This window comes from Eriocheir sinensis, unplaced genomic scaffold, assembly GCF_024679095.1.
Source record: "Eriocheir sinensis breed Jianghai 21 unplaced genomic scaffold, ASM2467909v1 Scaffold12, whole genome shotgun sequence".
Classification (NCBI taxonomy): domain Eukaryota; kingdom Metazoa; phylum Arthropoda; class Malacostraca; order Decapoda; family Varunidae; genus Eriocheir; species Eriocheir sinensis.
Genome location: NW_026110518.1, coordinates 1,511,082 through 1,524,779, shown reverse-complemented (window position 1 = coordinate 1,524,779; position 13,698 = coordinate 1,511,082). Strand labels below are relative to the sequence as shown.

General features: G+C 42.3%; 1 protein-coding gene across 3 annotated transcripts; it reads right to left on the bottom strand.

The window, feature by feature from the left end:
- Positions 1–31: 31 nt before the first annotated feature.
- Positions 32–9,122, bottom strand: LOC126989517 (39S ribosomal protein L18, mitochondrial-like). 3 transcript variants are annotated; one of them, XM_050848095.1, is made up of 4 exons: positions 8,986–9,122; positions 6,001–6,178; positions 2,026–2,257; positions 32–266 (listed from the first exon to the last, which is right to left on the bottom strand). In XM_050848095.1, exons 2-4 carry the CDS (start codon positions 6,141–6,143, stop codon positions 87–89), a joined length of 555 nt encoding a protein of 184 aa, XP_050704052.1. In that variant the 5' UTR covers positions 6,144–6,178; positions 8,986–9,122; the 3' UTR covers positions 32–86. The 3 variants fall into 3 exon arrangements, with proteins under 3 accessions (XP_050704052.1, XP_050704051.1, XP_050704053.1); XM_050848094.1 differs by lacking the exon at positions 8,986–9,122 and adding an exon at positions 7,594–7,739; XM_050848096.1 differs by lacking the exon at positions 8,986–9,122 and adding an exon at positions 7,594–7,739 and having other exon boundaries at positions 32–247.
- Between the last annotated feature and the right edge of the window lie 4,576 nt (positions 9,123–13,698).

Below are 13,698 nucleotides of genomic sequence, written 5' to 3'. Positions count from 1 at the left end.
AGCTATTTCACTGGAGTAAACAAACAAAACCTGGATCTAGACATATATTTCAGCGCATGTACAAAGGAAAACAGTGTCATGAGTTATCATGAAGAAGAGGAAGAAGTAGATGGAGAAGTCTGCTTAGGGACCACCTCCTCCTCCTGCACATTCCAGGGCAGCACCTCCCTGCGTTCACTCAATAAAGTGACAGCACGCTCATGGATGAACCGCGGCTCCTTTAGCTCCATGCCGCCCTCTCTGAGCGCTGACAGGAACAACTTCACCTAAAATATTGCGTGAGATATCTGTGTGTGCCTAAACTTGCCGATCTAAAAGTCTCACATGAGAGACTGCAGCCCTTAACTTGCCTATCTGACAGCCACATGTGAAAGATTGAGAGAATTGTATCAATTCACCCTATAAGTCAATTAACCTGCTGGACCCCAGTGACGCACCTGATGTGTCACCTACTATCGAGTGTTGTGGCGCCCTAATGGAGTGGCCTAGGAGGCTGATTCTTAGAGTGGACATGTAGGCAGTATGTGGGAACAATATCCCAAGTGGGAAACTTGTTAGACCCACACCACACCTGCGCAGGTCATTGCCCTCAGTTATCATGTTTCTGTGAACACATACACATGTAAAGCAGTCGTTGGTCATCTCATCGCATCTTCGGCCAGACATGCCACCACAATGATGTGGCAATGGCCGGCGGCCCACCACTGACAGCCCGGGCACGCAAAGTTTGAAACACCAGACCTGGCAGGGGACTTTCAGATGCTGTTGAGGCATTTTCTGATGAATTTTACATAAACAGAAAGGTTTTCCATACTATTTTTCATGTTTTTAAGGCATTTCTGACCATTTTAAAAGATTTTTTTGGGGGGTGATTGGGGTCTAGCAATATGCACTTATAGCCTGGGGTTCAGTGCGTTTATCAATTGGGGCACACATCAGGGGGGGAGGTCTTGTTCACCCTAAGACATATGTGGGGATCCTGCTGAGCAAGTCTCCATGCAGGTCTCCTTTCCATCATAAGATGCTTTGTGGCAGGAACCATCAACCTGCTCAAGCCATGAGCTTTGAGGGGGATCCCTATGGCCTCCTCCACTTGGGATTCTCTCTTACAGAAATAATCTTATGAACAGGATCAACTTCTGGGTAGTGTGCCACATGCCTGTACAGCCAGAATTTGTGTTCATGAACTATGCAGATATGTTTCAATTCAGTCTCAGAGTAATTAATTGCTGATTAGACAAAAAGTCACTCTGGCAATGGCCAATGATTCTACTTGGGATTTTAAAACCAAAGGTGTCACTTTACTCCCTTCAAGTTACTATTTAGTGTTAAGTGTTGGTTTTGGCCCAGTAGACCTTAAGTACCAAGGGTTTTGCCTACTCGTGCAGTGCCTTGAGAGCCATTGTTAGAACCTCCAGTGACTGTGAGGATTACTGCATCGTCAGTAAAAAACAAGGTAAGTGACCCTGGTATTGTCAATAGATGGTCTGCAATGACTTTGGTCTACGACTCATTTATCCTTTAACATCTCTTAGGTGTGCTGCTTTTCAAACTTGATCTTAAAAATGCAGTTTTGATTCCCCATCCTGGATACAAGGAAAATATTTGATGACACGCTTGTTAACGGACAGGCACACACTTTAGTCACTGAAAGAGAAAACCTCAACTCCTAGAAGCTACAGTCAAGCAAGTATGAGGACCCTCCAGTGAAATTAGAGCTATACTACACAAGGAGCTACTCTACATATACGAAAGAGAAAAAAAAACTTAAATAACAATCACAGAAAGTGCCTCGTCCTTCCTAGACCTTAACCACAATAGCAATAATAATGATAAGAGTATTATTAGCAAAAGGACCACAACAACAAGAAGTGACAATAATAATAATAATAATAATAATAATAATAATAATAATAATAAAAATAATATTGATACTACTACTACTACTAAAAATAATAACAATAATAATGATAATAACATGAAGAAGAAGAATAGAAGCAAAAAGAGCCTTCCTTCTCTCTTTACCTTTGCTGAGGACTCTGCGTACTGGTCCAGTTCGGTGTAGACCTCCGTGATGCCAGACTCCAGGCAGCGGCGCGCCAGGACGTGGCCGATGTTATGGATGGCGCTGGTGTCAGTGGTGGAGTACAGCTGCTGTTTGATGGCCCACTCCCGGGTGGAGGCAGAGACCACGGTGGTGCCAGTGTGGTGCTCCACCCAGCCTGTGGAGTGCCTGTTGCTCTGCTCCAGCATGAGTCTGGGGAAGGGGAATGGGGCACTCAGGCTAGGTTTACTATGTCATGCTCACCCTTACAACTATAGTCACGCCAGGAGGATAAAAATATACCAGATATGAAAACTGTGTCAAAATAAATCTGACTAACCTTTTTTTACAACGTCTAATTTTCATACTACAGCAAAATTTTCCTGAGTAGTACTAACAGAAAATATCCATACAAGTTCGCAAGTATACCGCAACCAATGGTATAATGCTGACTGACATTACCTACTAAAGGAAAAATTTATTGTACTTAAGTTGCCCTTAAAAGCCATGCAGCCTAATACTTCGGTAAATCTTAAGAATCACCACTCCACCCCCTCCACCACCCCAGCCCCCCCAATCCCCCAAGACAAGCCTGGGGAACTGTGGGGAACCGGGGTATTGGGGGGGGGGAGCCCATATCACTGAAAAATGGCCTTCCAAAATTTTCCTAGAAAAATCCCTAAATCAGGAAATATTCCCTAGTCTCGAAAGTAGGGAAAATCCCTACCGTATACTCACATGCGTGGGCTAATCGCTAACCAAGCATACCATCGCTAACCACCCCAAAATAGCCCTGAACCATGACTCAAGGTCATCCGGGACTCGGGCTGAACAGGCCCGGGCTATACCCGCCCCTCAGCACGGCAGCCGTTGGGCTACGTGTTCTAAAAAAAAAAAAATAACCACGCATGGTGGACCTGGTCTCACATGCGTGGGCTAGTCGCTAACCAAGCATACCATCGCTAACCAAGCGTACCATCGCTAACCAAGCGTACCATCGCTAACCAAGCATACCATCGCTAACCAAGCGTACCATCGCTAACCAAGCGTACCATCGCTAATCAAGCGTACCATCGCTAACCAAGCATACCAACGCTAACCAAGCGTACCGTTGCTAACCAAGCGTACCGTCGCTAACCAAACGTTTGTAGAAAAAAAATATATGAAGACCTACTAAGGATTTCAGAGGCTGTGCGGCCTCGTTTTTTGGGAATAATATCGTAACGAACAATCGTATCGGTACGAGATTTTGCGACAGTGTATTTCACACACTGCCTTAATTTTGAAGGGTATCGCCAACCGCCACAAGTAGAGAATAAAGGCACTTGTCCCTATACCAAGAGGGTAAAGTCATCAGTGTCAGGCAAAGATACGAACACAACTACCAGAGGCTCCGCCTACCTTGTTCCTCTTCCCTCCATCTCCCGCCTCCTCCCTTCTCCCTCAATATCTCTCTCTCTCTCTCTCTCTCTCTCATGTAGCTTCGTAACTATAATGAATGAAAGGCATGCATTAATTGTAGTGGCGTTATATACTCTTTCTAATACTGATAGGCATCCTTTAAATAAAGTTGAGAGTAGGGTAACGTGTTACTTACATAGCCTAATTACCTCCGTAACTATTGGTAGCGTAGTGGTTTGGTGGTTTATGGTGTACGTTTTCGTAGGGCTATTGTATAGCATGTACCTACTGATAAAAGTAATGGTGCTCTTATCGCCAAATTATAGTGGTGCTATTAATTTTATTGTCAGGGAAGAGCTGAAAGTATGGTAACGGGAAGAATTGCGAAGGTATAAAATGTTTGAGGTAGTACTAAAAGTGAATCACTGAGTGTGGATGAGGGACACTGGGTTATGAGGCTTATATTAAGGAACTTTATACAATATAGTGATGGCAAGGACACTCTTGGTTTACTAAGGATACACTTGACGACTGGTGCCGCGAGTCAAAGTCAGGTGACGAAGAAAGGTAGCAAAAAGGAAAACAACAAAAAACAAACGAGAGAGAAACAAATACAAGCGAGCAATCGTTCTACCATCAATCATGGTAGTCATCATTTACCACCTCACCCTACTCTCACATGTCATTACGTCCACGGCCCAGATGTGTATCACTATGCTCAAAATTAAAGTCCCAGTATCACATCAAGCATGCCTTAATTGAAAAAAAAAAAATCATTCTCGAGTATGTATGTATCTTCCAGAGAGAGAGAGAGAGAGAGAGATTGAGGGAGAAGGGAGGAGATGGAGGGAAGAGGAACAAGGTGGGCGGAGCCTCTGGTAGTTGTGTTCGTATCTTTGCCTGACACTGATGACTTTACCCTCTTGGTATAGGGACAAGTGCCTTTATTCTCTACTTGTGGCGGTTGGCGATACCCTTCAAAATTAAGGCAGTGTGTGAAATACACTGTCGCAAAATCTCGTACCGATACGATTGTTCGTTACGATATTATTCCCAAAAAACGAGGCCACACAGCCTCTGAAATCCTTAGTAGTGATGCTTCATACGGTAGGTAATGAATGCGAGCTATTTTGCGGCAGCAGCGTTAGCTCGATTAATCCCTTTAGGGAGCTGTGATTTTGGTGGTTGTTAGCTCGATTAATCCCTGTCGGGAACAGTTGTTTTGGTGGTGGACGGCCAAATCACTGAAAAATGGGCTTTCAAAATGCCCCTACAAAAAACCCCAAAATCGGGAAAAATCCCTAGTCTCTTAAGAAAGGAAATTCCCTAACGTATACTCTTGTAATCTATTCCTATATAACGTAGTAGCCGCTGCAGCGGGTCTGTTGACGAGTGTAGGGCGTGTAATTGGATGGTCAGCGTAGTTGAACCCCCACCCCACCACCCCAATCGTAGTCGAGCAACTCTTGGGAAATGTCATGTTTCATAATTACATATGGTACAATACTGACGGTTAACCCGCCCACTTCTTGTAAGTTGATGCTAGATAATTTTTACCAAGTAGTTTAAGGTACAAAATAAAACAGATTTGTGACAGCTGTCATCCAGATCGAACTGACGCTCCTGCTGTTAACTGACGCGGGAGTGACCTACCGACTGCTACGTATGACCCTGGCCTCCATTTTACTCAAATTCCACTATAAGTATCGCGCATTGAACAATATCCGTTTGTTTTCTGACACGTGCTTGTCACACCATATGTTACACTTGACACGCCCGTGTCTTTGTTGGACCCGGTACTGGGATAGTAATTGGTCCTTTTGTCAACCTACATGCACACCAATAAAGAGGTTAAATATTCAGTTAACACTTACCGAAAGGTAAAGTAGACGGATATTTTGAGGGAGTGAGTGTCGGGCCTTCCATCCATTATGGCGGCTTGAAAACAACTGACTTCAGGAACCCACCGTTAGGTGCCGCCGCCGATACCCTCGCGTAGTAACATTTTACGAATGTATTAGAAAATACAAATAGCTGCGGCATTAGTTGCTTTAATATAGAGAAAAAAAATAACGTAAAACTCTTAAAAGACCGTTTTTTTGTCCGAAATCGTTATAATCCATGCGCATTTTGGATATTACTGACTTAGGAACTAGTTTGTAGGGTGCACTGCAAGGCAGGTATGAGGCTCAGTCTGTGTATAGAGGCACTTGTAAAACAATAACAATAGGCTTAAAAAATCCAAGCCACCTAACTCTATAATTAAAGAGGCTTGCCCCCCTGGCCCCTCCCCAAGGTAAAACGTATACGAAAATGCATTATAATACTAATTCTTTCATGTGCTAAATTACTACGAATATTGGTTTGGAGTGGTTATTCTTAAGTTTTGCCCTCAACTAACTTGCAAATATACATTAGAGAACTTTCACTATAAATAAACCTAGTAATTGAACAGCAGACAACATTCTGTGCAAATTAACATACTTGTATAAATAAGTCCAAGAACTTTTCCTTATAAATAATAATCTGAGAACATTCTGTACAAATTGACATACTTGTACCAATACAATGGAGAAGAAGCCTCCAGGTCCCATCCTTCAGGTTTCCGTGCCAGCCGCAGCATCTCCATGTTGCGAGGGTTGCGGTTCACAAAGTTGGGGTTGACGGCATCATTCTCACCATTAGAGATGTGCCTCATTCCTGTGGCTGCTGCCTGGAGCCATGGGTGTGCTGCTGTAAGGAAACCAGGGTATGGTCAAGTGTACATTTGTTGATGACAAATCACTCTTGATAGCAACCTATCAGAAAGTAATCTATCACTGCTAAGAATAGTAACCAATCACTACTAAAGATGGCAGTAATTGAAGTTGGCCATTCTTTTACACTAATAAAATCCCATGTAAGCCAGTCACAGTATCCCATCACTACTAATATTATAATTAGCTAATATAGTTGGGAGGTGGGTACAGCAGCAGTTATTAGGAGTTGGCAACACTTCCCTCTCAGCCAGCAATACATTTAACCCGTCCGCTGCGATTGGCACGGATTTCGCCTTCACTGGTAGCCTGGTAACACATACTCCCAGGTCTGCCTCTGCCTCCTTGGTGGATAGTGGAGTGTTTCCCATGTGGTATTGGTGTGCTGGATATCCCTTCACTGGTAGCCTGGTAACATATAGTCCCGGGTCTTTCTCTTCCTCTGTGGTGGATAGTGGAGTGTTTCCCATGTGGTATTGGTGTGCTGGATATCCCTTCACTGGTAGCCTGGTAACATATAGTCCCGGGTCTTTCTCTTCCTCTCTGTTGGATAGTGGAGTGTTTCCCATGTGGTATTGGTGTGCTGGATATCCCTTCACTGGTAGCCTGGTAGCATATAGTCCCGGGTCTTTCTCTTCCTCTGTGGTGGATAGTGGAGTGTTTCCCATGTGGTATTGGTGTGCTGGATATCCCTTCACTGGTAGCCTGGTAACATATAGTCCCAGGTCTTTCTCTTCCTCTGTGGTGGATAGTGGAGTGTTTCCCATGTGGTATTGGTGTGCTGGATATCCCTTCACTGGTAGCCTGGTAACATATAGTCCCAGGTCTTTCTCTGCCTCTGTGGTGGATAGTGGAGTGTTTCCCATGTGGTATTGGTGTGCTGGATATCCCTTCACTGGTAGCCTGGTAACATATAGTCCCAGGTCTTTCTCTTCCTCTGTGGTGGATAATGGAGTGTTTCCCATGTGGTACTGGTGTGCTGGATATCCCTTCACTGGTAGCCTGGTAACATATAGTCCCAGGTCTTTCTCTGCCTCTGTGGTGGATAGTGGAGTGTTTCCCATGTGGTATTGGTGTGCTGGATATCCCTTCACTGGTAGCCTGGTAACATATAGTCCCAGGTCTTTCTCTTCCTCTGTGGTGGATAATGGAGTGTTTCCCATGTGGTACTGGTATGCTGGATATCCCCTCCCAAGGTACATAACTACATTTTTCTTCATTGAATTGTAGCAGCCACTTTTTATTCCATTCTTATAGCTTGGTGATGTCTTCTGGTAGGAAATCCGCAGTCAAGGGGTTGAATAATAACTTGCAGCAGTGATCGAAAGGAGGGAAATGTTATTACCTCCCTTCCTCCTTTCTCCCCTTTCCTCCTCCTGAGTCAATAGTTACCTGACGCCCGTCCCGTGAGGGGCTCCACCGCCCCTCGTAAGGCCTGCATGCCTGTTCCTTCTGTTTTTGTCGTTGATGGCGGTCTTAAAGGTTGTGGCGGCCAAGAAGGAAAAACAAGGAGGCTGCAGACCACTCGCGCTGCCCGGCCTCTCTTGGGCTTGGTCTGGGAGGGTCCGCCAGGGTGCCCGTCCGCCCGGCCAGCCTCTTATATTTACCGATTTCCTACCCCAAAAAATGTCTCCTGCACCCCGACATTGAGATTTATTTGTAGTCATCGTTACAGTCGTTAATTTCTGATGTCTTTTGGCAATATTTAGTGCATTCTGGATCTGGATGAATAGTTGTTTGCTTGTTTCCTACGGGTACCGGTGACTTAGTTTCTACACTGAAGGAAGCAGCTCAAGGGCAGAAAATGACAAAAAGGGCAATAAAAAAGACCGCTAGAATTGCTCCTATTAAAGAAAGCAGAGAAATGTGGGCAAAAGAGGTCAATTTCGAGAGGTGTGGGCCTTTTTTTTATCTTTACAGTAAAGGAAGCAACTGTAGGGCAAAAATTAGATATAAAAAAATCCACCAGCACTGCTCCTACTAAAGAAAGCAGAGAAGTGTGGGCAAAAGAGGTCAATTTCGAGAGGTGTGGGCCTTTTTTTTTTTTTTTACAGTAAAGGAATCAGCTGAAGGGCAAAAATTAGATATAAAAAAATCCACCAGCACTGCTCCTACTAAAGAAAGCAGAGAAATGTGAGCAAAACTGAGGTCAATTTCAGATGTAGAGGTGTCTTGATACACCTCGATCCCTTGAAAGAGGTCAAGTCATAGACAGGAGGAAATACACTCAAAGGAATTAAGGCTGTAAATACATTTTTGCTTTCAACAAAGGAAGGGTAGAAAAAAATGTCGTGCCGTTCATGGGCACTCTTTTTAATTAATTATGTAGGTTCATTATACCTCAAAGTAGAATTAATTATTGATCATTTAAACCACAGAGTAAAATTAGTAGTTTATTCACCCAGTCTTAAGGCACCATTATCGCACACAGGATCATCACCTGTCCAAGTAATATAGGTAACACGACTTTAAGAAAGTTACTTGAGGTAATTATTGTTTAGGGATTCTGATGGTGAACTAAGGGTCATAGGACAGGGTCCACTTATTAGAGGTTAGCTTACGTATCTTACATCACTAATTACACTTGTAAATACCATGAACACAGGTTAACATTAACACCTTAACCTAGCATGCACACATGGCAATAAGTAGCACCAACATAATAACTGTTTCCACCCACACGGGGAAACACAGACTCCACCATTCCACACCTTAATTAAGTCCTAACTAAACTAGTGAGTGTTTGCGCTTATCCATTGTTACCCCTGAGAACAACACACATACCACCCTTTTGGCCTTCTCCTTCCTTCCTCTCTTCACACACCCTGCCACAGGCAATCCCCCACAACGCAGCTTCAAAAGTGTTTACTGCTGCATGTTGGCCTTGGTCTGGACGACGCCCAGCTTCCCATCTGTCAGGCTTGCCTTTGGCGCACCTGAAAGGGGCGATGTCGCTCGTGAGAATCCAGTCTCAGTTATAGTATTATAGCCAAAGTGAGTTGAAGACCGTGAACAGTTCTTTCCTCACCTGAAAGGGGCGATGTCGCTCGTGAGAATGAGCTCGCTCCCACAACCTAGTGCGAGGAAGGGGCGTTAGTCCAAGGCCTTCTAAAAGGAGAAGGCCTGTGCATAGGGGGCGTGACGTCAGCCTACGTCACGGGGGTTGGGCCATGGATAGCGACCTGCTTGTATGGCAACTCGGGAGCTATCTGGAGAATCTGGCAGCGAACGGGTCGCGACCGGGATGACCAGTCGAGGATTGCTCGTGACCCGTGAGGAGAGCCTGATTTACTGCGGCATATTTTACACCATATTGCCGAGACTTTAGGATAAATCTGTGATAATAGAGATAACACAATGCCGGGGAAGTGCTCCGTGCCTCTCTGCAGAGGAAATTATGATAGTGATTCTCGTGTTAGTGTCTTCTCCTTCCCGAAGAATCCAGAGCAGCTGACCACATGGGTCCGGGCCATTCACCGCGAGGATTCTTTTGTCCCCACAAACTATACCAAAGTAAGTATATCAAATGATTCGTATATGTTATATGTATCTTTCTTTGCCCGGCTACACTGTGGATTTAATCAAGGTACTTCTGTTGTAACTCACAAGACATTAGAGAAGTATTGGAATCTAATTGTTATTATCAACGTGGCGGGAAGCTGATGAAAACAATGGCTCTCCAGTATGTTCTTATACTGGGAAGGAGGATGGCTATTTTTTTAATGGCATTACTGTTATGAATATTGTTACTAAGGTCCTGATAAAATTCAAGCATCAGCTTTCTAACAAAAAATAAATAAACTATACTATAAAAAAGCCTTTCTGGTCTCTCCGGCGCGGCTGAGGAACTCCTCCAGCGTTGCCGCTCAGGTGCCCACCACAGTGATGGCCAAGTGTTTCTCGCTTTGTTAAGCATCAATGAAGTATGTCGTATATACTAAATGCAACAACAAAGCTGTATACGTTTGTAATCGTAAGGTGTTTGTTCTAAAAGCAAATGACCATTATGTTTTTTTATTGGATGTGACACCTCAGCTCTGCGACGCTGCCGGCCCACGCAGCACATGGGTCACCTGGCTGGCGGGTCAAGGAGGGGGAAGAAGGGAGGAGACGAGGGGATTATCCCATTGTGAAGGACAGGCCGAACTGTCAGGGAAAGAAGGAGGAGAAAGGTGGGAAGAGAAGGAAGGAGATGGGAAAGAAAACAAGAATAGAAACAGAGAGGAAAAAAGAGGAATGTGATAAAGGGAAGATACAAGTTAACAAAAAACAAAAAAACAGTAAAAAACAAAGGAAAAAACAAAGAATTGACGAAAATGGGGAGGAAGAAAGGAAGAGAATAGAAGAAAAAAAAGAAACGAAAGAGAAAAAGAGGATAAAAAATGAGGAATAAATTTAATGAGAAAGAAGAAATAAGAAGATAAAGAAAGAAAAAGAAAGAAAGAAAGACACATGAAAGAGACAAAACAAATCAAATAAAAAGCAAAGGACAGAAGATAATCATTAAGGGAAAAAAAAAGAAAAAATAGATTAAATAAGAAAAAAAACAAAATAAAAAAATTAAGTGTGTGTGTGTGTGTGTGTGTGTGTGTGTGTGTGTGTGTGTGTCCTTGTCCATTAACATTCCAATTGACAAAATACATAAAGTGCAGATAGGGCAACATTCTCTCTCTCTCTCTCTCTCTCTCTCTCTCTCTCTCTCTCTCTCTCTCTCTCTCTCTCTCTCTCTCTCTCTCTCTCTCATTATTATTTTTATGATCATTATTACAATTATTATTATTATTATTATTATTATTATTATTATTATTATTATTATTATTATTATTATTATTATTATCGTTATTATTACTATCATCATTACGATAAACGTGCATCCATCCATCAGAGAGAGAGAGAGAGAGATAGAGAGAGAGGGGAGGCGGAGCTCTAGAGCAATTAGGGCGAGGGAAAGCTCTCTAGGGATCGTCAAGCTATTTTTAGGACAGCTATGGGTGGACGAAACGTAGAAGTGGCAACGCTCAGACGGGCTCCACCTCAGGTCGGACCACAGCCTCCCAGACCACAAAGGCTTTGGGAGAGTATAGCTATAAATAAAAGAACCACATTTTAATTTTGCCATTTGTAGCCATGTATACTCAATTTTCTTTAGTCATTTTAATAGCTATCTTATCTATCTATCTATCTATCTATATATATATATATATATATATATATATATATATATATATATATATATATATATATATATATATATATATATATATATATATATATATATATATATATATATATATATATATATATATATATATATATATATATATATATATATATATATATATATATATATATATATATATAGATATATATATATATATATATATATATATATATATATATATATTTATATATATATATATATATATATATATATATATATATATATATATTTTTATATATATTTATATATATTTATATATATTTATAAATATATATGATTCAGTTGTATTACATAAATATATCTACATTTTCTTCTATCTTACAGGTGTGTGAACTTCACTTTCGTCCGGAGGAAATCGAGCGGGAGACTTCATTTTTTGATGAGCGAACCGGCAGAACACTTACAGCAAAACTGTCAATGCCAAGGCTTCGTACTGGAGCTGTTCCATCAGTATTTCCTAATTGTCCCTCCTACCTCTCTTCATCTGCAACGTTGAGAGAACCACCTGAGGAAAGGAAGTGCCGGAAAGAAAAGGTTGCTCTTCAAGCTGCCATAGCACAAAGCATCGAGGAAGACTTTACAGTACCAGCAGCAAAGAAAATTTCCTTTTAGAAGGCCTTGGTTAGTCTCGGCCCCAAAATGCCTTGGTGTGACGTCACGGAGTGACAAACTGACCGCAGGTTAGGCCTACTTGAGACCTGAGATCTCCTTAGTAGGCCTCCAATATCAATATAAGGTCTCTGGTTTTTTATTTCCATTATAAATATTTACCGTTCTCCCGCAATAATTAAAAGAAGGCAGATTGACCACTTTTGGCAACGATACCCTGTTTTGACCCCTGACACCTCTGAATTTTGTTGACACTACAGATTGTAGGGGAGATATGGGAGCACAACAGCCTCTTTGTTTCAACACCCATCTCTTCCCTCTCGCTCTCTAATCTCTCTCCTTCTCTCTCAAACTTCTTTCTCTCTCTCCTTTCATACTTCTTCCACCTTCTCTTTCTCTCTCTCTCTCTCTCTCTCTCTCTCTCTCTCTCTCTCTCTCTCTCTCTCTCTCTCTCTCTCTCTCTCTCTCTCTCTCTCTCTCTCTCTCTCTCTCTCTCTCTCTCTCTCATGAGAAACCCACATACATTATATAACTGGTTGCACAAACACCCCAGGTTAACTCTATTTACATGGGGAAAAATACCATTACAATTGTAGTACACTTCGGGCCATTACAAAAATACAGATTAAAAGCCAGTTGTGTCGCTGCTCCCCGAAAGCGAAAAGTAAATAGGTATCAATATTCAAATTTCAAATTCTTGGAGGCGACCCATGTATTAGAGAGATTTTAACTAATGTATACCTCTTCCTCAATCCCCACCTCTCCCTCCAACCTCCAAAACCTTACCCTCAACCCCTACAACCTCCCCCTTGAACCCCCACAGCCTCCCCAATATTAGCGTGATTTACAGAAAATCCCGCATTCCTGTCCCATACAACTGTACCAATATATCATGTGCGCACACACACACAAAGTTTAGTGTCGCTTCCAAGCATCTACCTGCATGAATGTTAGAAGTGCGCGGATGTATAATATGTATGAATTTATCTATTTACTATAAGAATATTAAAATACAAATAAGAATATTACACACACACACACACACACACGCACTGCCTATAATATAATTCATCTTCCATTCCCCGACCATTACCTTGATATAAGCAGCGCGTGGCCTCTGTGCTCATCTCCGTCACACTCACTCACTACCCGGGACACAGGACCAGTGCGACACCCGGAGGACAGGTTACCTTCCCAGATGACCATTTATCGACCAGCCAGGAAGGACGGAAGAACAACATAATTATCATGCTGCACGTGCATTTTTGTTAGCCGCCAATGGGGACGACTGATCTGCCTTCACTTCATCATCATCATCATCATCATCATCATATTATTTATCCTAATACGTGGTTAGGGTAAAATCATCTCCCTTCCGTTATATGTGTAAAACAATGTTCAAATAATAATAATAATAATAATAATAATAATAATAATAATAATGTTAAAACGGACCTTCTCTCCATCCTGGCTGTCCAACATGGCATCACTGTCTGCTTGTTAAGGTTTCCTAGGCTAGATTGGACGAACGTTGGACGAGGTTTGTTTTTTCTTGCTTCATTTCTAAAGGCAGACCAACAAATAATAATACCGTGGTCTGTGTGGCTTATTTTCTACGATAAGATATGATGTAACTCTCTCTCTCTCTCTCTCTCTCTCTCTCTCTC

Coding starts and splice junctions, on each gene's coding strand:
- LOC126989517 (XM_050848094.1), bottom strand. CDS start 7,642: ATGCAGGCCTTACGAGGGGCGGTGGAGCCCCTCACGGGACGGGCGTCA. Junction 2,258..6,000: donor TCTCCATTGTATTGGTACAA/GTATGTCAATTT, acceptor CCCCTTCCCCAG/ACTCATGCTGGAGCAGAGCA. Junction 267..2,025: donor ACGCAGAGTCCTCAGCAAAG/GTAAAGAGAGAA, acceptor GCAATATTTTAG/GTGAAGTTGTTCCTGTCAGC.